The sequence below is a fragment of the Oncorhynchus clarkii genome, chromosome 13 (genome assembly GCF_045791955.1).
Source record: "Oncorhynchus clarkii lewisi isolate Uvic-CL-2024 chromosome 13, UVic_Ocla_1.0, whole genome shotgun sequence".
Classification (NCBI taxonomy): Eukaryota; Metazoa; Chordata; class Actinopteri; order Salmoniformes; family Salmonidae; genus Oncorhynchus; species Oncorhynchus clarkii.
In genome coordinates, this window is record NC_092159.1 from 27,044,302 (window position 1) to 27,068,754 (window position 24,453).

The following is a 24,453-nucleotide window of genomic DNA, read 5'->3' on the forward strand; positions in this document are numbered from 1 at the left end:
TAACCATGAGATTCTCATCATAAAATTGTCCAAGTTCAACTTTTCCACTGATGCCTTGAGATAGAGGAAATCATACCTTGAAGGCAGAACTCAGTGCAATGAGCTGTCGCCCACTCTTAGCTATGATGTGGGCGTGCCCCAAGGGTCAATACTGGGGCCCCTCCTGTTCAGCCTGTACATTAATGATCTGCCTTCTGTCTGTACTGGGTCTGAAGTTCAAATGTATGCAGATTATACAGTGGGGCAAAAAAGTATTTAGTCAGCCACCAAAGTTCTCCCACTTAAAAAGATGAGAGAGGCCTGTAATTTTCATCATAGGTACACTTCAACAGTGACAGACAAAATTAGAAAAAAAATCCAGAAAATCACATTGTCTGATTTTTTTAAATGAATTTATTTGCAAATTCTGGTGGAAAATAAGTATTTGGTCACCTACAAACAAGCAATATTTCTGGCTCTAACAGACCTGTCTTTAAGAGGCGATAGGGATGACCAGGGATGTTCTCTTGATGCAGTAAGTGCCTGAATTTGACAATTTTCCTGTTCTGCTAGCCATTCTAAATGTAACGAGTACTTTTGGTTGTCAGGGGAAATGTATGGAGTAAAAAATACATAATTTTCTTTAGGAATGTAGTGAAGTAAAAGTTATCAAAAATATAGATACCAAAAAACTACTTAAATAGTACTTTAAAGCATATTTACTTAAGTACTTTACATCACTGCTATTTTGTGATAAAACTATTGGTAGAGTTGGAATCACGCACTGATTTTTAACCGAAAAAAAGTATGTTTTCTGGACACACACACTGGTGAGAAAATGTACATAAAGAAAATCTGCAGATTCCAACTCTACCAACAGTTTTGTCACATTCAAATCTGTCACCATTTGGATGGAAACCTAGCTATTTACTATAACGATTGATACTAAAACCTCTCTGTACCAACAGAGACATTTTGTAGCACAAACTAAGAATCTCAATTGGTGGCACTTAACTCCCCCCCCAAAAAAATATTAGTAGTATTGATTGAATTGAACTTCCTCTATTGCATCAAGGTCCTAAAGAGATCATCTGCTAAAAATGGCATTGAGATGGCATTGGAATCATTTAAAAAAACATGGTTGTCATTTCACATAATAAATGATGTATTTCTCTTAACCATATCCCCCTACTTGGCCCTTCGAGATACTGCTATCATTTTCCCATCAGCCCAAGGTCTTTGAAAAATGACAAACGTCCTGACGTAGCCTTGTTTTAATGAACGACCTGAAATCGTCTTTACTGGCATCAGTTTTTTTGTTGTTAAACAGCTAAAACTTTACTCTTCAACCTGTGTTAATAGTACAGGGAGCTGTGTGTTTACCTAACGATAAGACCAGATGCTAGTGCAACATTCCTCTAGCTAGCCCTCCCCGGAGTTGAGCTAGGGCAGTGGTGGAGGAGAGGAACACTGTTGTTCTGTCCAGCTCTGTCTTGTCCTCCTGTCTCACAGAAGACTCCTTTAAAAAATCCCCACTAGCATGTACCTCTATGTAACACTTGTGGTGATGTTACCATGTTGCACTAATGCCACAGAAATGGGTTTGGATGCATAGGAGGTTGGTGGCACCTTAATTGGGAAGGATGGGCTTGTGGTAATGGCTGGAGCAGAATAAGTGGAATTTTATGAAATAGATCAAACACATGGTTTCCATGTGTTTATGCCATTCCATTCACTCCTTTCCAGCCGTTATTATGAGCCGTCCTCTCCTCAGCATTGACTGTGATGATAGCTGGTTGTACCCCCGAGGGGTAGGGCAGCAGGCTCTGAGTCTAGTTAGTGAAGTCATACACAGTACAATTGTGGTCAGGGTTCAGTATTAACTGAGCGGTCGATTCCAAATCAATAGTGTTTATAGTGAAATGATACCTTTTATTTCATAAATTGATATAATGTTTTGTGTTGCAGGAATGGGGGGGATGTGAGGAATAGGTTCGACCTTCTACAATTGTTATTCTTTCGGCAAGATCGTCAAACGTCAAATCACTCATAACAAAAAAAGTCAAGAGGGCCTTGGAGTTCATTGCAAGGTGCAGCCAGCCCTGCGTGCGGCAAGGTCATCGCTCTCATTCCGTCATGTGGCAAACAAACAATCAAATCGCATGCTTACGTCTTTGCAGGGATAAGGAATGCAATAACAGGAGAATTGGGGAGGATTATAAATAAACCCGCCTTGTGTCCATGGATATGAACTCTGAGCCAGAGGGTGGGGCGTTGTCCCTGTCAAGGGCCCCGAACATAAACAGGATTCCCACTTTCACTTTAAAAAAAACAACAACATTTTAATGCTATGGATATACCTCATTAGTCTGCAGTGGCTTTCTCCCCTTGTCTCCTCACTTTCATGCACACTGTCCTGAGAACCCAGAACAGATGGCAAACAATATGGCCGACCGCCTATCAAGCGTTTGCGTTCACCTGTCCATTTCCTTCATCTCAGTGGAGATGGAGAGACCAGGAGAGGAAGCCGTAAGACATTCTGCAATAGGTCTGAAGAGGCAAGGCCACCAGTCCCAATCCAGTCTAGTTGTTTTAATATCCGGATCATGAAAGGATGATGAGTTGTATGTGGCAAAGCGGGCCAATCACCACACAATGACCAAAACCTCTCATATTATACAATGAGTATCATTACTGTTACTGTATATAACAACACATGGGTTCCATCATTTGCCGCAATACTTAGCAACGCAGTATTTATTTTGTTTATGTAAAAAGTGTTACATCTGAATGGCAGTCTTACAATCTTATTGACATTTTCAATCTAGCCTTGGGGACCCAGGGAGTACACATTTTAAATATGCTTTAGCCCAGCACTAAAACACCTTATTCAGTTCATCAGGGGATGATTACAGTAGTTGATTAGTTAGATCACTACTCTATTATTACTTCAGACTTTAAGTATTTCAAGTATTAGTATTTCAGACTTGAAATTAAAAGACCAGGCTGTATAGGGACAGTGTGAGCTGTTAACTAGTGTCTTGTTCCAGCATTATTATCTTCCATAGCCTTAACTAAAGCTACTTTGACAAAGTAGTTCACTACATCAAAGCTACATTGGGAAAATTGTAATATCTATATCTTAAATGTCATAGATTACAAATTGCAAAACAGATCACTCTTAAAGACAAAAACAATATTTCGAGTGAGATTTAGGAACGTCTGATGCCCCACAAATGATAAAATACTGTGTATTCCATCCATATTTTCTTCTCTTTTTGCCAAAAAGTAGTGTGTTGTTCCAGTAGTTAGCTACGGCAAAATGTAGTTTAATTACTAGTTGAACTACACGTAGTTCACTACTCCCCAACACTGCTAATTTGGCAAACATAGGGCAGCAGGTAGCCTAGCAGTTAAGAGTGTTGGGCCAGTAACCACAAGGTCACTGGTTCAAAACCCTGAGCCGACTATGTAAAAAATCTGCCGATGTGCCCTTGAGCAACGCACTTAACCCTAACTGCTCCTGTAAGTCTCTCTTGATAAGCATGTCTGCTAAAATGTTGTTTTTTTACCCCAACTCTGCTTATCCGTTATCAGGAATTCACTTGTTTCATATCCCAGTTAATTTAATGACATATCACTTTGACATAGCTTCTCTTTATTTCTTCCTTCTTAATTTTATTCCCTGTCTTCTTTTCTCTCCAGATGAGCGCGAAGCGGTGCAGAAGAAGACCTTCACCAAATGGGTGAACTCTCACCTCTCCCGGGTGTCCTGCCGCATCACGGACCTGTACAGGGACCTGAGTGATGGACGCATGCTCATCAAACTGCTGGAGGTGCTGTCTGGGGAGAGACTGGTGAGTACCGTGCTACCTGGGCTTATATGGATCAGTTTAGCCTTTTAGATCACAATGAATAAGATTACATGGGCAGGGAGGATCCTAGATCAGAACTTCTACTCTGAGATACTTGAGGGGCGTTCCATGAAAAGAGTGCCTTTTGCATCCATTTGATATTTTAAGTAGCAGTTTTGCATCTATATTGCATCTATATTTTAAAAGCGTGTTATATTAAATGAAGTGCCCTTTTAATATAGACCACACGGAGAACTGAATACTTCAATTAATATGAATAAAGACATACTAAAGTGCCAAAATTCAGCATTTTGACATGTCCCTCCGTCAACCCTGTGTAATTCTAGGAAGATTTCTCCAAGTTTCACCATCATTGTAATGCCTAAGTTTGTCATTTCTGAAGATGATTTATTTCTTGTGATTACTGATTCATTTACATCTGTCCCTCGTTTTAAGGTCAGCCCTGCTACGTGAACTGAACACTCATTTTAATGAGGTGACATTTTTTTTTTCTCCTAAAGAAACATTGAACATCTAATAGCCAAATCAGTGTAAAAGCTTGTCAGTTGGGTTCTACTCTTTTGCAATTTTCTGGTGTTTTGTGGTGGAAAACTGAGCGGGTTGACCCTAACACGTCAACCCTGTTTCCCATAGATAGACAGGCTGGAAAGGTTTTAACAATTCCATTTTTTTTGTGAAGTTTGCATTCAATTACCACTCCCTGTTGCACACCACAAGCTTCCATTCCCCCTGTCACAATGGGATTTCTGACTGATTTAAGATGAAATCGCCAACCCTGTTACATTTTTGGCACCTACTATAGTGATTTTTTTTCATTTAACCTCTTGACATGGGAAAACGTGTTTATGAAGTTGAACGTGCTCTTTATGATAGAATGTTAACATTTGGTGAAATCCAATGTTTTTTGGAACTAAGTTACATTGGTGGAAAGACCCATGATGCATACAGTACTGTAGCGACCCGCAGTACCCAGTGTTCATGGGGTCCGACATGCCAGTCAACCCGCTATCTGCCGGAAATGCCTGTAATGTTCTGGTGCTGGGCATCCTGGTGGGGGGCTGGATGTCCCATGGGTGGTGGACCATTCTTGATACACACTAAACAGTTCATTGTGAAAAAAAAAACAAGCAGTGTTGCAGTTCTTATCACACTCAAACTGATGCACCTACTACCATAGACCGTTCAAAGGCACTTAAATATTTTGTCTTTCCCATTCAACGTCTGAATGGCTCACATACGCAATTCATGTCTCAGTACTTAAAAATCTTTATTTTACCCGTCTCCTCCCCTTCACCTACACTGAATTAAGTTGGATTTAACAAGTGACATCAATAAGGGATCATAGCTTTCATCTGAATTCACCTGGTCAGTCTGTTTTGAAGATTCAGTGCATATTAATAAAGTGCAGATATTGAAGCAGGTGGGCTGTCTGGGATTGTTTGTTGTTGCTGATGTCGGGAAAAGATTTCCACACGGTCAGAGCCATATATCATTAAAGAGTCCGCTGTCCAGACTTGTTATCGTGTACAAGGCGCCCGATAAGATATCTCACTCTATTAGAAAATACCCAACAAGGCACAACCCATAATGTAATCTACCAAGGATACTCTATTGCAGGGGCACGCAACTCTTACCCTATGAGGTCCGGAGCCTGCTGGTTTTCTGTTCTACCTGAATTTATTGTACACACCTTGTGTCCCTGGTCTAAATCAGTCCCTGGTCTAAATCAGTCCCAGGCCCTGAACAATGAAAAAAATGTAGTGGATATCATGACACGAGACCCAGATGCGGATGGTTGGAGTTTACGATATTTAATAATCCAAAAAGGGAGTAGGCAAGAGAATGGTCGTGGACAGGCAAAAGGTCAAAACCAGAGTCCAGGAGGTACAGAGTGGCAGACAGGCTCAAGGTCAAGGCAGGCATAATGGTCAGGCAGGCGGGTACAGAGTCCAGAACAGGCAAGGGTCAAAACAGGGAGGATGAGAAAAATGAGAATAGCAAAGGCAGGAGTACGGGAGAAAGGCTGGTTGACTTGGAACATACAAGACAAACTGGCACCGAGAGACAGGAAACACGGGGATAAATACACTGGGGATAACAAGCGACACCTGGAGGAGGTGGAGACGATAACAAGGACATGTAAAACAGATCAGGGTGTGACAGTGAAACTGGCTTTGAGGTCCAGAGTTGACTTTGTGGGCTTTATGCCATGTGGCTTTTGGGGTAATACATGTGTGCAATTACGAACAGCAGTTGATGCTCAAAACTCAAAGGGCTTTCCCTTTTGTATTGTATTACGGTACTTGGCTATTGTAATCCCCAACTCCTATTTTTGCATTTCCTATTGTGATAAAGGACTACAAGACATGGATTACTTCCTCTGGGCATGCCTTGTGTCGGGTTTAATTTGTCACTTTCCTGGTCAATGTGTAACTCGATTTGAGTTTAGGCACAGCAGGTAACAGCTATTTGCCAGGTAGAGGCATGGGACCAAATAGTATTTGGAATTGTTCAAATACTTAAGCTGCGCTTGACTGACCTTTCCTGGCGCAATGTTAACAATGGGATAGTCCCAAAACTGCAAACCCTGCCCATCTGGCACTGCAGGCAGGCTCAAGTAAAAAAACTCCAGGTATTTGAAATATTGTAAATACTATTTGAACCCAGGTCTGGTAACAGATTAGGTTACCAGGATATTGTGCAACACATAGGAGGATGATTCGACTTGCATAGGCCCCATACCAGTGTTCTTCTGACCCTATTATGTGTCTCTTCAGGTATCATGGAAACCAGTAAATAGATCGTACTCAAGTCATGTATTAATAAGCACTGAGAAGTAGTGGTGTAGTGGAGGATAAATACACCTAAATGTCATTTACAGACCTTTTTTTATTTTGTGCGAGCATTTACCCACTTACTGCGGGAAAATGTATTAAAAATATAGGGACTACTACTTTATTTACAGCTATCGGAGTTTACCCACCTATGTTTTTACCAGTACGTCACCTCTCATCAGCCCTGAATATTTTTTGTCACTACCTAGCACTTTTTTTTATGACATAATTCAAGAATCTATACATACAGAATGTGCTTACCAGCGGTTAAGAGCATTGGACCTGTAAATGAAAGGTCACTGGTTCGAATCCCTGAGCCAACTCGGTGAACAATCTGTTCATGTGCCCTTGAGCACGACACTTATCCCTAGTTGCTCTGGATAAGAACGTCTGCTAAAATGTAGAATACCCGGCTGTGTGTGTACGTACATGATTTGCATATAAAATGCAAGCCATGGTCTCCCCACATTTTGTACGTCATCTTTCAGCAATGATTAAGGAAAGTGAGCCTGTAGAGACTGTAGGAATGAGGCTTCCTTTACATTTTATTAAAAAAAATATTTCACTAGGCAAGTCAGTTAAGAACAAATTCTTATTTTCGATGACGGTCTAGGAACCTGTTCAGGGGCAGAACGACAGATTTGTACCTTGTCAGCTCAGGGATTCGAACTTGCAACCTTTCGGTTACTAGTCCAACGCTCTAACCACTAGGCTACCCTGCCGCCACATGATCTCATGGTCTGGTAGAAAAGTGCTTATGTCATTGTTACTCAGCTGGCGCTGCACTCCTGGCTCCTACAGAGTATACATCTGCATCTCAAAGAGCTGCGCCACCACACAGCACACTCAGGCGAACATGTACACACACACACAGAGACACACACACAGAGACACACACACACACACATGCCTTAGAGGTCAGCAGTGTATTGTTCATTGTATTGTTATTCACTCTCACTTGGGTGTCAATCAAATGGTGTTAAGATACAGTAAGTACATTTTTTAAATTCTTCAATCCAAACCATCATCCGTTTTCGGGGATACATTTTCTTCTTTCAACACAGTGGAAAAACTAGGCATGTACAGTGCTGTATTTTAAATGAAATAAGCAGTTATGTTTTTGTTTTACACTATTGAGTCCGTTTTGCTGAGTACTTCAATCCAAACGTGCCTGCTTCCAATTTAAATGTCATACCCAGATAGCGGTTTTGATTGAATAGGGTTGACTTCCCCCTGCCTGCACAAAGGCCTAGTTCCCCCCCCCCCCCCCCCCCCTCTTCTGCTCCTCCAAAACCACACCTCAGAGTAAAGTCTCCACGCACATCAGAGGGCAGAGGGCTGCTTTATTGCCTGGTTACTCATTCACTTTCATCAGATTAAAATGGTCAGCTGCATCCTCTGCTTTTAGGAGGGTGAAGAAGTGGCATGTTGTGTATATAAAACCCATGTCATATACTTAAACTTGAATGTATTTGAGGTGAGCTTGAAAATAGCTTTAAGTTTGCACTTTTAGGACTTTTTTTTGTTGGTCAGGTTGAATTTGCAACCATGATTGCACTTTTGATTTCATGTAGACTACCAGGCAATTGTAAAAGTGTGATACTTTTGGATATACTCTATAGTGTACACCCCTTCAAATGAGACGATTTGGCTATTTCAGCCACACCCGTTGCTGACAGGTGTATAAAATATAAATATGTTGTCTCCATAGACAACATTGGTAGTAAAATGGCCTTACTGAAGAGCTCAGTGACTTTCAACGTGGCACCGTCATAGGATGCCACCTTTCCAACAAGTCAGTTTATCAAATTTCTGCCCTGCTACAGCTGCCCCGGTCAACTGTAAGTGCTGTTATTGTGAAGTGGAAATGTCTAGGAGCAACAACGGCTCAGCCGAGAAGTGATAGGCTACACAAGCTCATAGAATGGGACTGGCGAGTGCATAGGGTGTAAAAATCGTATGTTTTCCATTGCAAAACTCACTAACGAGTACCAAACTGCCTCTGAAAGCAATGTCAGCACACTAACTGTTTGTCGGAAGCTTATAGAAATGGGTTTCCATGGCCGAGCAGCCGCACACAAGCCTAAGATCACCATGCGCAATGCCAAGCATCGGTTGAAGTGGTGTAAAGCTCACCGACATTGGACTCTGGAGCAGTGGAAATGCGTTCTCTGGAGTGATGAATCACTCTTCACCATCTGGCAGCCCGACGGACTAATCTGGATTTGGTGGATGCCAGGAGAACGCTATCTGCTCCAATGCATAGTGCCAAATGTAAAGTTTTGTGGAGGAGTGGTCAGGGGCTGTTTTTCATGGTTCAGGCAAGGCCCCTTAGTTCCACTGAAGGGAAATCTTAACGCTACAGCATACAATGACATTCTCTATGATTCTGTGCTTCCAACTTTGTGGCAACAGTTTGGGGAAGGCCCTTTCATGTTTCAGCATGACAATGCACCCGTGCACAAAGCGAGATCCATACAGAAATGGTTTGTTGAGATCAGTGTGGAAGAACTTGACTGGTCTGCACAGAGTCATGACTTCAATGAGCCAGGCCTAATCGCCCAACATCAGTGCCCCGACCTCACTAATACTCTTGTGGCTGAATGGAAGCAAGTCCCCGGAGCAATGTTCCAACATCTAGTGGAAAGCCTTCCCAAAAGAGTGGAGGCTGTTATAGCAGCAAAGTGGGGACCAACTCCATATTAATGCCAATGATTTTGGAATGAGATGTTCGACGAGCAAGTGTCCACATACGTTTGGTCATGTAATGTACAAACAAAAACAGAACTACATGTCAGTATGAACACGCTTTCTAATGGCATGGCAATATCATTTCAAACTTAAAAGGATAGTTCACCCAAATTACTAAATGACATATTGGTTTCCTTACCCTGTAAGCAGTCTATAGAAAAGGTATGGACAAGTTCTGTGTAACTATGTTGGTAGAGCTGGTTGATAGAGCATGCTGCTTGCAGCACCAGGGTGGTGGGTTAGATTCCTATGAGGGACCAGTATGAAAAAAAATATTTAAAAGTATGAAGTCGCTCTGGATAAGAGCATCTGTAAAATGTAAAAAAAGTGTATGACAGCAGTCCATGCTTTGGTTTAGTTTCACTGGCACTGTTTCCACATGCTAACGTGTTAGAATTTGTGGCACAAATCCCATTCAAGTCATGGGACTGATATTATCCTCACAATCAATTTCAGATACTTTTGGATGATTTGGACTTGATGTGCGAAAAATGCTAATATCGGTACCATGACTTGTATGGAATTTATGCCACAAATGCTAAAACGGTGACAGGAAAACTAAACCAAAGCATGGCTGGCTGTCATACCTTGTCCATAGACTGGAAAGCAATGTGTAATTTTCTGTAATATGGGTGAACTATCCCTTTAACTTTAGGCCAACAAGTATAATGCATTATGATGCCATGGGCATGTATAATCCTATAATTTTTTGGGGAAGCCTTATAGTTAGACAGTGTAAGGGCTCATACTGTACATGCTTATAACAAGAAATAAAGTGTCACCAACTTATTTTTTTAACCTACAGCCACTCTCAACTGATTGTAAGTTGCTCTGGATAAGAGTGTCTGATAAATGACTAAAAATGTAAATAATAACGTATAAATCTCTTGTAGCTGACGTGTTCAGGTGTCCTGTCCTGTCTCCCCAGCCTAAGCCCACCAGGGGACGGATGCGTATCCACTGCCTGGAGAATGTGGACAAGGCCCTGCAGTTCCTCAAGGAGCAGAGGGTCCACCTGGAAAACATGGGCTCGCATGACATCGTTGACGGCAACCACCGCCTCACCCTGGGCCTCATCTGGACCATCATTCTCAGGTTCCAGGTAAGAGAGTCTTCAATCCAAAACGCATGAAACGTATGTCTGGTGGGGAGAAATTATTTGCTAGAAATGCTGTTCTAGGTTTTCAATTGGGTGATGGATAAGTCTTTGCAACATATATAACGGACAGCGCAACTAAACCCGAGGGCCTCCCCCAAAGCACTGCTCCTGTTGAAAACCATTGAATTGCTGTGTTTTTTATGCATCAATTTGTCTGAACTCTCACTTAGCCAGTGTTCTATTATTATCCTGGAGACCCCCTGTGTACAGCAGGGTCTCGATTATCTGAATCAGGTATGTTATTATTGGTATGTGAGCAACAAACCCAGTTGCTCTCCATGAGGAGAGTTGGCCAGTATGCTGATTTCATTCCAACAGAGTGTCGAAAGCTTATTTACTGTAAGGCCTCATCCTTTATAACAGTGATCTAATACTAACTTGTCCTCAGCACGCATATTACACAGTCAATTATTTACATAAAGATTATGTTATGCCACGAATAAGATATGTAGGCAATGTATGAGAGCACACCACTTGGCATGGCAACTGCTTGGCATCAGACCGCAAGGCGCTACAGCGGGTAGTGCGTAAAGCCCAGGACCAATATACCAGGCAGTGTCAGAGGAAGTCAAAGACTCCAGTCATCCAAGTCATAGACTGTTCTCTCCGGAAAGTGCTACCGGAGTGCCAAGTCTGGGACCAAAAAGGCTCCTGAACAGCTTCTATCCCCAAGCCATCAGACTGCTGAAATGGCTACCCGGACTATTTGCATTGACTCCCTTTTTTTGTTTGTTGCACTGACTCTCTTGCACTGACTCTCTTGCACATTCACTGGACTCTACCCACACACACACTCACACATACTACACTGACACTCTCAACATACACATACACACACTACATACACTCACACACATTCACACTGTTTCCCACTCTTCCCACACGCTACCACTGCTCTGTTTATTATCTACCCTGATCGCCTCGTCACTTTTACCCCTACCCACATTTACATATTAACTCAATCCCCTCAACTACCTTGTATCCCCAGCACATTGACTCGGTGCCAGTACTCCTTGTATATAGCCGTGTAATTGTTATTTTAATGTATTACTATTATTTACTTTTTTTAATCACATTTTCTTACCTTTTTAACTGCATTGTTGGAAAAGGGCTCGTAAATAGGCATTTTACAGTAAAGTCTACAGCTCTTATAGTCAGCGCATGTGCCAAATAAATTTTTTGATTTGAGACTGTTCACAGGTGCTGTTGTATCATTGTCTGTGTGACAGATCCAGGACATTAGCGTTGAGACTGATGGAGACAACAAGGAGAAGAGATCAGCCAAGGATGCCCTGCTCCTCTGGTGCCAGATGAAGACTGCTGGGTGAGTGATTGACTGTCACCTTGCTTTCAGACACGTTTCTTCGAGATTTGAAATACTTCGACTTGGGTCATCTACATTACCGCTCTCAGTTCCACCACTTGACTTAAACAATGCTCCTTAAGATATACATTTATTTAGACAGCAACACCATTGTGACTTTTTCATTTACTTTCAGAACAAGTCAGTAAAGAAATTCCAGAAGAAGATCCACATCTTGAATTATATAGAAATTGCTTAGGGAATGAATTTGAACATTGAACACATAGTCATATCTGTTGTTCTCTGTTTTGTTCTTTATAGCTATCCAAACGTGAACATTCACAACTTCAGCACCAGTTGGCGAGACGGCATGGCATTCAATGCCCTCATCCATAAGCACAGGTAACAAGAGTCTGTTTGGATCAACTATCCTTCATGTCCTTGTGGGTCACATTTTACAACGCTACTAACATATTTCAGATAATTTTTCTCATGTAATTCAGACCAATTATCCTTTGTGATTTATGTCACAGTCTGTAATGACCAAATATATATATATATATATTTTTTATCCCACCTCCAGCCCCCCTCATTTCTGATGATTTATTTTCTTATTTACAATAGAGTAATGTTCAAATAACTACTTTTTGGTGTCTTTGGGATTTATTGATGCATTACTGTACGTCAGTTGGTATAATTGTGTTGAATCTTTGAGATATTGGAACATAACTAACATTTCAACAGGTAAATTACATCTGGGTATTTACCTTGTGATTATTTGGTGGTATACTGTGTGACTGGTGCTGTTGTATGATGCTTTGTCTCGTGTAAAGGCCAGACCTGATTGACTTTGACAAGCTGAAAAAGTCTAATGCCAACCACAACCTGCAGAATGCCTTCAATTTGGCTGAGCAGCATCTGGGGCTTACCAAGCTCCTGGACCCAGAGGGTGAGTTCTGAACTATGCTCTTCTATGTAGTAGAGGAGTGCATATAGAAAATAGCTAAATCTGGTGCAACGCATAATTTCTCAGTGTACAGTCGTGGTCAAAAGTTTTGAGAATGACACAAATATGAATTTTCACAAAGTCTGCTGCCTCAGTTTGTATGATGGCAATTTGCATATACTCCAGAATGTTATGAAGACTGATCAGATGAATTGCAAAGTCCCTCTTTGCCATGCAAATGAACTGAATCCCCCCAAAAACATTTCCACTGCATTTCAGCCATGCCACAAAAGGACCAGCTGACAACATGTCAGTGATTCTCTCGTTAACACAGGTGTGAGTGTTGACGAGGACAAGGCTGGAGATCACTCTGTCATGCTGATTGAGTTCGAATAACAGACTGGAAGCTTCAAAAGGAGGGTGGTGCTTGGAATCATTGTTCTTCCTCTGTCAACCATGGTTATCTTCAAGGAAACACGTGCCATCATCATTGCTTTGCACAAAAAGGGCTTCACATGCAAGGATATTGCTGCCAGTAAGATTGCACCTAAATCAACCACTTATCGGATCATCAAGAACTTCAAGGAGAGCGGTTCAATTGTTGTGAAGAAGGCTTCAGGGCGCCCAAGAAAGTCCAGCAAGCGCCAGGACGTCTCCTAATGTTGATTCAGTTGAGGGGTCGGGGCACCACCAGTACAGAGCTTGCCCAGGTATGGCTGCAGGCAGGTGTGAGTGCATCTGCACGCACAGTGAGGCGAAGACTTTTGGAGGATGGCCTGGTGTCAAGAAGAGCAGCAAAGAAGCCACTTCTCTCCAGGAAAAACATCATGGACAGACTGATATTCTGCAAAAGGTACAGGGATTGGACTGCTGAGGACTGGGGTAAAGTAATTTTCTCTGATGAATCCCATTTCCGATTGTTTGGGGCATCCGGAAAAAGGCTTGTCCGAAGAAGACAAGGTGAGCGCTACCATCAGTCCTGTGTCATGCCAACAGTAAAGCATCTTGAGACCATTCATTTGTGGGGTTGCTTCTCAGCCAAGGGAGTGGGCTCACTCACAATTTTGCCTAAGAACACAGACATGAATAAATATTAGTACCAACACATCCTCTGAGAGCAACTTCTCCCAAACATCCAGGAACAGTTTGGTGACGAACAATGCCTTTTCCAGTATGATGGAGTACCTTGCCATAAGGCAAAATTGATAAGGGTCCATGGCCAGGAAACTCCCCAGATCTTAATCCCATTGAGAACTTGTGGTCAATCCTCAAGAGGCGGGTGGACAAACAAAACCCCACAAATTCTGACAAACTCCAAGCATTGATTATGCAAGAATCTGCTGCCATCGGTCAGGATGTGGCCCAGAAGTTAATTGACAGCATGCCAGGGTGGATTGCAGAGGTCTTGAAAAAGACCAAATATTGACTTTTTGCATCAACTAAATGTAATTGTTAATCAAAGCCTTTGCCACTTATGAAATGCTTGTAATTATACTTCAGTATTCCATAGTAACATCTGACAAAAATATCTAAAGACACTGAGGCAGCAAATTTTGTGGAAATTAATATTTGTGTCGTTCGCAAAACATTTGGCTACGACTGTACTGTTACTTATGTTTTTGTTATCCAAATAAACGTAATAAAATAGGAAAAAACTTAACTGGAATGTTTAAAATACTCCAGGGGACAGATTCTGGTCCAGTGATAGTGCTGCATACTCCAGACTACATATACCCCCCTGGCGATGGGGATTTGAGCCATGTCTGCCACTTTCCACCTGCTTTACCTTCCCACTGCCCTGTCATACAAAATAATGAAATACAAAAGGAGATCTTCTTTTAATACTTTTGCCATGTTCCAAATCATTGTCACTATAACCTACAAATTGTATTAACCAATCAGAAATGTCATTTTTGCTTCACAGATATCAGTGTGGACCACCCCGATGAGAAGTCTGTCATCACATACGTGGTGACATACTACCACTACTTCTCCAAAATGAAGGCCCTGAAAGTCGAGGGGAAACGTATTGGGAAGGTGACTCGGCGTTTATTCTCAATTTATTGTCTCAAATTTCATGTTTGTTTGTTGGGTTGTTGTCAACAAGTTGCCTCAGTAGTTCGGGGAAGAGTAAGAGCTTTTCAGATTTGGATTCAAATAGTATAAAAACTGTCAATCTGGCACTTCAGCAAGGCCAAACTAAAAGAAAGAAAACAAATACTCTTTGTTCCGCTAGGTACTGGACAATGCCATTGAGACAGAGAAGATGATTGAGAAGTACGAGTCTCTGGCCTCAGACCTGCTGGAGTGGATCGAGCAGACCATCATCATCCTCAACAATCGCAAGTTTGCCAACTCTTTAAACGGGGTGCAGCAGCAGCTTCAAGCCTTCAACACATATCGCACGGTTGAGAAACCCCCTAAGTGAGTAACCCCCGCCAGCACCCAATCCCAAATGATCCCCTATACCCCAATGCAACCCCTATGCACTTATGGAGATCCGACAAGATGGGCAATCTTCAGCTTTAAGACCATCTTAAGAATATTTGTAAATGTCTACAATATTTACTCAATGTATAACATTGTCCAGTTACCTTGCCATTCCTTGACCCCTTTTTTGGTTACTGTTTCTGTGACATTCCCAGAACATCACAAATTCTTTGTTCCAAACTTCTGAACCAATGTTTTTATGAAAAACTCATGTCACTACCTAAAGCAAAAAATGTCAAGTCCTAATGTTAATGAATGGCACAACATTCTGGGTGCACGGCTCTCTCCTGCTTGTAGTGGAATTTCCTTCAAAATTTTAGTTCTGCTATGTCCATGAATTGAAGCGATAAGGTATGCATGTTTAGTATGTAACGATGCAGAAATAAGTTGCATTCCAAAAACGCTTTGAAATAAGTGCGACCCTGCAAACTTGGAAGTAATATGATGTGTTTAGACATTAGCCCTTTTATGCGCTGTCAAAATATCACTCCCCCAAAACCACTTACCTTTTTATCGATCAGGTTTACTGAGAAGGGCAACCTGGAGGTGCTTCTGTTTACCATCCAGAGCAAGATGAGGGCTAACAATCAGAAAGTCTACATGCCCAGGGAGGGCAAACTCATCTCTGACATTAACAAGGTGATGCCTGTAGTCTCTGACGAACGCTTTAGGGTGACGTTTCCCTAGGTACAGATTAAGGATCAGTTTCCCTTCCCCCAATCCTAACTTTTACCATTAGTGGAGAAAATGCTAAACTGACTCAAGATCAGGGTCTAGGGTCAAAGTTACCCTAAGCCTTGACCAATGTTTTGTCTTAGTGAAAGACTTGATGTTTCATTATCTCTCTCTCCTGTTTGTCTGTGTCAGAGTGTTTGGTAGTCTTTCTTTGGTGTGTGGTAGTATTATTATTAGTAAGTAGGCGTTTTACTATGGTATAATTATTACAATGGGAGTTATTCAGCCAACTCATACATTTTGCATCCGGACATAAAACTGTGAGATTATGAAAGAGTTTAATCCACCATTGGCATAGTGTGTATGTGTAAGGTACAAGACAGACTGGTGGGAAATGGTGGCAATTCAACATGTGGAATAGTCTAGAAATGAACAGAAAAATAACGTCCGATGTTCATGTTGGTCTGTCTTGTCCATATGACATACCGGAGTTAATATTGCGTGTTTGACTTTTGTCTATGGTAGACCTGGGAGAGACTGGAGAAGGCGGAGCATGAGCGGGAGCTGTCTCTGAGGACAGAGCTGATTCGACAGGAGAAACTGGAGCAGCTGGCTCGCCGCTTTGACCGCAAGGCTGCCATGAGGGAGACCTGGTTGAGTGAGAACCAGCGCCTCGTCTCACAGGTAAAAACAAACGCGTGCGCACAAATAGAAGAAAACGCATGCATATGTTTGCACATACTCACACAAACACCCAAAGTAGCCATGAGGGACAACTGGCTAAGTGAAATCCAATGGCTTGTCGCACAGCCATAGACACACACACACTCGTACAAAGAATAATTATAAAAAACTATTGTGACACACTACCTCCTATTTACACAAAATACAGTACTTTACCACATCATTGTCAATACAAATGTCTCAGCCATTGTTTTCTCACAGTTTTGCACCACTTGGTGGACACACAGATTCAGTGTAATACACTGGTATGGCAGCATCTCTGTGCACATTAAGATTAAGTGCTGCAGATGTAAACGGTACATCTCATTTGCTTTCCTACTTTTGTCAAACTGAAATCAGGGCCAATCTGCAGTTGAAACAATAACAAAGCGGACACCCCGCCTCTGTTTTGGCAATAACCTGAGGGATGGGCCGGGAAAATTTTACCACTCTCAAATTCATAGACAGAGCTATTGGATGCGAGGCTTGACCATCCATGTTATCACAAATGATCGTTAATAAATCTTCTTCGGGATTGGTGGTGTCCCTTCCACGGGACGCTTGAGCTAACGTAGGCTAATGCGATTAGCATGAGGTTGTAAGTAACAAGAACATTTCTCAGGACATAGACATATCTGATATTGGCAGAAAGCTTACATTCTTGTTAATCTAACTCCACTGTCCAATTTACAGTAGCTATTACAGTAAAATAATACCATGCTATTATTTGAGGAGAGTGCACAATTCTGAACATGAAACGTTATTAATAAATAAATTAGGCACATTTGGGCAGTCTTGATACAAAATTTTGAACAGAAATGCAATGGTTCATTGGATCAGTCTAAAACTTTGCAAATACACTGCTGCCATCTACTGGTCAACATCGAAATTGCACCTGGGCTGGAATAATACATTATGGCCTTTCTCTTACATTTCAAAGATGATGGTACAAAAAAAGAACAAAAGAACGGTTGGTTTTTATCTTTAACCAGATCTATTGTGTTAAATTCTCCTACATTCCTTTCACATTTCCACAAACTTGTGTGTTTCCTTTCAAATGGTACCAAGAATATGCATATCCTTGCTTTAGGGACTGAGCTACAGGCAGTTAGATTTGGGTATGTCATTTTAGGGGAACATTTTTAAAAAGGGGTGGATCCTTAACTACTTGTAACTCTCATCCCGTGAACGGGATCGTAGTCATCATCTGACACTAATTAGCATAACGCAACGGACATAAATATTACTAGAAAATATTCCTATTCATGAAAATCACAAGTGAAATATATTGAAACACAGCTTAGCCTTTTGTTAATCACCCTGTCATCTCAGATTTTTGAAATATGCTTTACAGCCAAAGCAAGACAAGCATTTGTGTAAGTTTATCGATAGCATAGCATTATGTCCAGCTAGCAGCAGGTAAATTGGTCACCAAAATCAGAAAAGCAATCAAATTAAATCGTTTAGCTTTGATGAGCTTCGGATGTTTTCACTCACGAGACTCCCAGTTAGATAGCAAATGTTCCTTTTTTCCAAAAATATTATTTTTGTAGGCGAAATAGCTCCATTTGTTCTTCACATTTGGCTGAGAAATCGACCGGAAATTGCGGTCATGACAACGCCGAAAAAGATTCCAAATTAGCTCCATAATATTGACAGAAACATCGCAAACGTTGTTTATATTCAATCCTCAAGGTGTTTTTCAAATATCTATTCGATAATATATCCACCGGGACAATTGGTTTTTCAGTAGGGGCGAGAGGAAAAATGGCTACCTCCTATTTTACGCAAGAATCACTCTGAGAGCCATCAGGTGACCACTTGCGCAATGTAGCCGCTTACGCTTAATCTTCAACATAAAGGCATGAAACTACGTCACAATGCTGTAGACACCTTGGGGAATAGTAGAAAAAGTAATCTGGTTGATAGCCCATTCACTGCTCAATAGAGACGCATCGGAACGCAGAGCATTCAAAACATGAGTCACTTCCGGATTGGATTTTTCTCAGGCTTTCGCCTGCAATATCAGTTCTGTTATACTCACAGACAATATTTTTACAGTTTTGGAAACTTTAGTGTTTTCTATCCTAAGCTGTCAATTATATGCATATTCTAGCATCTTGTCCTGACAAAATATCCCATTTACTTTGGGAACGTTATTTTTCCCAAAATGAAAATACTGCCCCCTAGTGAGGCTATACAGTGTTTGTTTACATTTACAATGTTTACAAACATTGGAGCAAAACAAGCTTATATTTGGGGTTCAGATGGGGTGTGACAGTTGAAATAATGTCACGAGGCATAAAATTGTTTTGTTTATAGTTTTTTTCTCTCCCCCTTTTTGTGATATCCAATTGGTAGTTACACTCTTGTCTCCCGTACGGACTCGGAAGAGGTGAAGGTTGAGAGATGTGTGTCCTCCCCGAAACAAGTCCCCGCCAAGCCGCACTGCTTCTTGACACAATGCTTGCTTAACCCGGAAGCCAGCTGCACCAATGTGTCGGAGGAAACATTGTGCATGCGCCTGGGCCGCCACAGGAGTGGGCCAATTGTGCGACACCTCATGAGTCTCCCAGTCGCGGCCGGCTGCGACACAGCCCGGTATCGAACCCAGATCTGTAGTGACGCAGACCACTGCACCACTCGAGAGGCCCCTCATGAGGCATTTCTAAGTTATATTCCTCAAGAATCAATGGGTACATCAATGTATAAATCCAAAAAAAGCAACTGCGGATTTCCCCTTTAAAGGAAGCATAGTATTTTATATGTCATTGTCAAATTGTAAAGACGATAACTTTGCAGAAATAGAGAGTATTTATTCCTTGTATGCCAGTATGTTGCCAACCATACAATATAATACTGTTAGGATATACTGTATTTTATTGTATTTTAATGTAATAATCTTTAATCTATCTATCCATTCCCATCACTTCTATCTCGCAGGACAACTTTGGCTTTGACCTTCCAGCGGTGGACGCGGCCACCAAGAAGCATGAGGCCATCGAGACTGATATTACAGCTTACGAGGAGCGTGTGCAGGCCGTGGTGTCCGTCGCTAAGGAGCTGGAGGCAGAGAAATACCACGACATCAAACGAATCGCAGCACGCAAGGACAATGTGATCCGGCTGTGGGAGTACCTGCTGGAGCTTCTGAAGTCGAGGCGCCAGCGCCTGGAGATGAACTTGGGTCTGCAGAGGGTCTTCCAGGAGATGCTTTACATCATGGACTGGATGGACGAGATGAAGGTAAGAGAGGGAGAGAGGACGCTTCTGAAAATGTATCTGTTAAAACTGTGTTGGAAAGACCAAATGTATAATTGCACATTTAATTTTTTATTGTAACACAAATTGAATTGTTCAAAATGCATTCTACCTCATCTACCCTGCTTTCACTCTTACTCTTCAACCTCTTCATTCAAAGACTAAATCATGGACACTACTGATAGTTGTGGCTTGTTTGCGTGATGTATTGTTGTCTCTACCTTCTTGCCCTTTCTGCTATTGTCTGTGCCCAATAATGTTTGAAACTATGTTTTGTGCTGCTACCATGTTGTTGTCATGGGCGGCAGGGTAGCCTAGTGGTTAGAGCGTTGGACTAGTCAACCGGAAGGTTGCAAGTTCAAACCCCCGAGCTGACAAGGTACAAATCTGTCGTTCAGCCCCTGAACAGGCAGTTCCTAGGCTGTCATTGAAAATAAGAATTTGTTCTTAACTGACTTGCCTAGTTAAATAAAGGTATAAAATGTTGCTGCTGTGCTGCTATGTGTTATGCTATGTGCTGCTATGTTGTTGTCATGTTGTCTCTTGTCGTGATGTGTGTTTTGTCCTATATTTGTAATTTTTTTATTTTTAATCCTAGACCCCGCCCCCGCAGGAGGTATTTTCGTAGGCCGTCATTGTAAATAAGATTTTGTTCTTAACTGACTTGCCTAGTTAAATAAAGGTTAAATAAATAAAAATTCACTAACACGTGAACAATGTATTGGAAACGGGTCATTTCAAGTCAAACAATGTATTAATCTTGCGTGAAATTTCGGGTAGGGGGTGTCAAATAATATTACCCTAATGTCCCATCCCTCTTCTAAATAATCATTTTAACCAGTATCAATGGTGAAACTAATTGGCGTATGTCAGTCCAATGCTGAATAATTCCAAATCTGCACACCTGAACCTCGTCCTAGGCACTCCTGTAGATACAAGAGGATTGGGTTGGCACTGTAAGCACTGCATCATCTTGCCTTTCTGATTGGCTGGGTGGAATTCTCGCATATCGCTTCCACCTATCGAATCCTCTTAGGTTTACAGGAGTCACAAGGGAGTTGATGGCAGTTGTAATGAATACTCAGGGAGAAAAAGGTGTAGATTCACACGCAGAGCGCGACAGGTGTTTATTTCACCTTCACAGAAAGCAGTAAACGTGGTCACAGGCAGGCAATGGTCATACACAGGCAGGCAATGGTCATACACAGGCAGGCAATGGTCATACACAGGCAGGCAATGGTCATACACAGGCAGGCAATGGTCATACACAGGTAGGCAATGGTCATACACAGGTAGGCAAACAGGCAGGTGAATCAAAACTAGGACTGAAGGCTATAACTGGTTCTCACAAACGAGCTAGGAAAAGGCTTAGTAGAGTCAAAACGAACAATACCTCACAAAGGCACAAACAGAATGAACTGATCTAAATAAGGAGCTGATGAGACCAGGTGAAATCATTAACAAAAATGAAAGACAGGGCTACGTTCAAGAAAACAACGAAACAGAACACAAGGTTGACTAAGAAAAAAAATACAAAACCTTACAGTAGTGGTTGATTTGGATTGATTTTTACATTTCATCTAATTTATAAAAGTTTCAAAAAGTTTCCTCTCCTCACCTTGAAATAAATACTCCATATTGCGTTTCAAAGTGCACAAAAAGTAAACGATTCATATTGGCAACTGACGAACTAAGGCCAGTGTAATTGAAGGTGCCTGTATGTTGCTAACACACATGCCTGTATGTCATGCCTTTGTCTCTACCACACAGATGATGCTACTGTCCCAGGACTATGGGAAGCATCTGCTCGGAGTGGAGGATCTCTTGCAGAAACATGCCCTGGTGGAGGCTGACATCGGCATCCAGGCCGACCGAGTCAAAGCTGTCAACAACAATGCTCAGAAGTTTGCCATCGATGGCGATGGTGAGAATGACCTAAACATTCCGACTGCTATTATTCTAATTGTGAATCATATTGTTTGTATTATTAACTGATGATGATAATATATGTCAACACACAATTTTTCGGTTCAGTTGTATAGCATACATTTTGCAAGATCTATACAAGCAAATGGAAAAATAAACATTAAAGGAATAGGCAACGGAATGGTCATAACATATACAGTACAATGTAAATCTGTGGGTCCTGCAAGATGCTAACTAGGCCTCTGTTCTGTCTCCTCTACAGCTTACAAGCCCTGTGACCCTCAGGTAATACGCGACCGCGTGGCACACATGGAGTTCTGCTATCAGGAACTGACCCAGCTGGCTGCCGAGCGACGGGCCCGCCTGGAGGAGTCTCACCGCCTCTGGAAGTTCTTCTGGGAGATGGCCGAGGAGGAGGGCTGGATCCATGAGAAGGAGCAGATCCTGTCGTCGGACGAGAGCGGCAAGGACCTGACGGGCACTGTGCGCCTGCTAAGCCAGCACCGCACCCTGGAGGACGAGATGAGTGGCCGTGCAGGTCACCTGCAGCACACCATTACTGAGGGCCAGGCCATGGCCGACGGCGGCCACTTCGGCGCTGCCAAGATCCGTGAACGCATCACCAACCTGCGGGCGCAGTGGGCAGCGTTGGAGGAGCTGGCGGCCGTGAGGAAGGCCCATCTGGAGGAAGCGTATGCCCAGCACCAGTTCCAGGTGGATGCAGATGACGCCGACGCCTGGACCCTGGATGCCCTACGCATCGTGTCCAGTGGCGAGGTGGGCCATGACGAGTTCTCCACACAGGCCCTGGTGCGCAAACACAAGGACGCCGCCGCCGAGGTGGCCAGCTATCGGCCGGTGATAGATGCGCTCCATGAGCAGGCGGGCGCCTTGCCTGAGGCGCAGGTCCAGTCGGAACAGGTCAAGGGCCGTTTGGCAGGCATAGAGGAGCGTTACAAGGAGGTGGCCGAGCTGACCCGGTTTAGAAAGCAGGCACTGCAGGACGCCCTGGCCCTCTACAAGATGTTCAGCGAGGCGGACGCCTGCGAGATGTGGATCGATGAGAAGGAGCAGTGGCTCAACAGTATGGAGATCCCAGAGAAGCTGGAAGACCTAGAGGTCATACAGCACAGGTGAGAGAATCCATACATATATAAATGCATGCTGAAGTCATAGTTGACCCCTAGCGCCTCCACCTTTTAGGCCTGATTTATCTTAGTGTGCCACTCAAATACTTGACATACAGTTCCAGTCAAATGTCATTTTTCTTTATTTTTACTATTTGAAGACGTGAAATAACACACATGCAAGCAATTTTTTGGGAACAATGTTGTCGATTTTCAAAACACTGTAACAGAAGAAACGTAACTCTGGCCATTTGCAAAACATTAAAGGTCCGATTCCCGACCCAAGTTAAGTGTGTGAACATGGAACGTAATTCCTTTTTTAATGCACTTTTCTCTAAATGTGTATTCTGACCTTGAACTTAAGAATGAGAATAGCATGCTATTCATCTGCTATTTATTTTGGATAAGTTAGTGTGGCAGAGGTGAGTCTACACATGTGTCATATTCTGACCTTGACTTCATTTCCTAATAAGGTCTAGCGAACCTATTTGTTCCAAGTGGAAAAAGCATCTACTGAATTTTTTTCCTATAAAAATAACACCATTCTCCATGCAATGTAATTTACAACTTGATAAGAGCTATTGATAACAGCTAAGTAAATGAGTCATCCATTTGAAGAAGGTAATTGTAAATATAAATAACACTTCAACCTCTCTTTCGTATCGTCTGAGATTCCCAAAGATTGGAATGCTGGGGGAGACACTCTAGACCCAAACTGCTACAGACATATATCTATCCTACCCTGCCTTTCTAAGGTCTTCGAAAGCCAAGTTAACAAACAGATTACTGACCATTTCGAATCCCCACCGTACCTTCTCCGCTATGCAATCTGGTTTCAGAGCTGGTCATGGGTGCACCTCAGCCACACTCAAGGTCCTAAAGGATATCATAACCACCATCGATAAGAGACATTACTGTGCAGCTGTATTCATCGACCTGCCCAAGGCTTTCCACTCTGTCAATCACCACATTCTTATCGGCAGACTCAACAGCCTCGGTTTCTCAAAAGATTGCATCGCCTGGTTCACCAACTACTTATCTGATAGAGTTCAGTGTGTCAAATCGGAGGGCCTGTTGTCCGGACCTCTGCCAGTCTCTATGGGGGTGCCACAGGGTTCAATTCTTGGGCCGACTCTCTTCTCTGTATACATCAATGATGTCGCCCTTGCTGCGGGTGATTCTCTGATCCACCTCTACTGAGATGACACCATTCTGTATACCTCTGGCCCTTCTTTGGACACTGTGTTAATTAACCTCCAGACGAGCTTCAATGCCATACAACTCTCCTTCCGTGGCCTCCAACTGCTCTTAAATGCTAGTAAAACTAAGTGCATGCTCTTCAATCGATTGCTAACCGTACCTTCCCCCCCGACTAGCATCACTACTCTGGACGGTTCTGACCTA

The 24,453-nt window shown here is 42.4% G+C and overlaps 1 protein-coding gene across 1 annotated transcript in view; it reads left to right on the plus strand.

The window, feature by feature from the left end:
- Positions 1-24,453, plus strand: part of LOC139424732 (spectrin beta chain, non-erythrocytic 1-like) — an 83,860-nt gene that overhangs the window by 16,034 nt on the left and 43,373 nt on the right. Inside the window, exons 3-14 of the mRNA XM_071176840.1 lie at positions 3,685-3,836; positions 10,368-10,541; positions 11,828-11,922; positions 12,223-12,303; positions 12,735-12,850; positions 14,772-14,884; positions 15,084-15,271; positions 15,859-15,976; positions 16,538-16,696; positions 19,679-19,981; positions 21,767-21,920; positions 22,185-23,055. Coding sequence (XP_071032941.1) covers positions 3,685-3,836; positions 10,368-10,541; positions 11,828-11,922; positions 12,223-12,303; positions 12,735-12,850; positions 14,772-14,884; positions 15,084-15,271; positions 15,859-15,976; positions 16,538-16,696; positions 19,679-19,981; positions 21,767-21,920; positions 22,185-23,055 — 2,524 coding nt within the window. The remainder of the gene's footprint in view (positions 1-3,684; positions 3,837-10,367; positions 10,542-11,827; positions 11,923-12,222; positions 12,304-12,734; positions 12,851-14,771; positions 14,885-15,083; positions 15,272-15,858; positions 15,977-16,537; positions 16,697-19,678; positions 19,982-21,766; positions 21,921-22,184; positions 23,056-24,453) is intronic.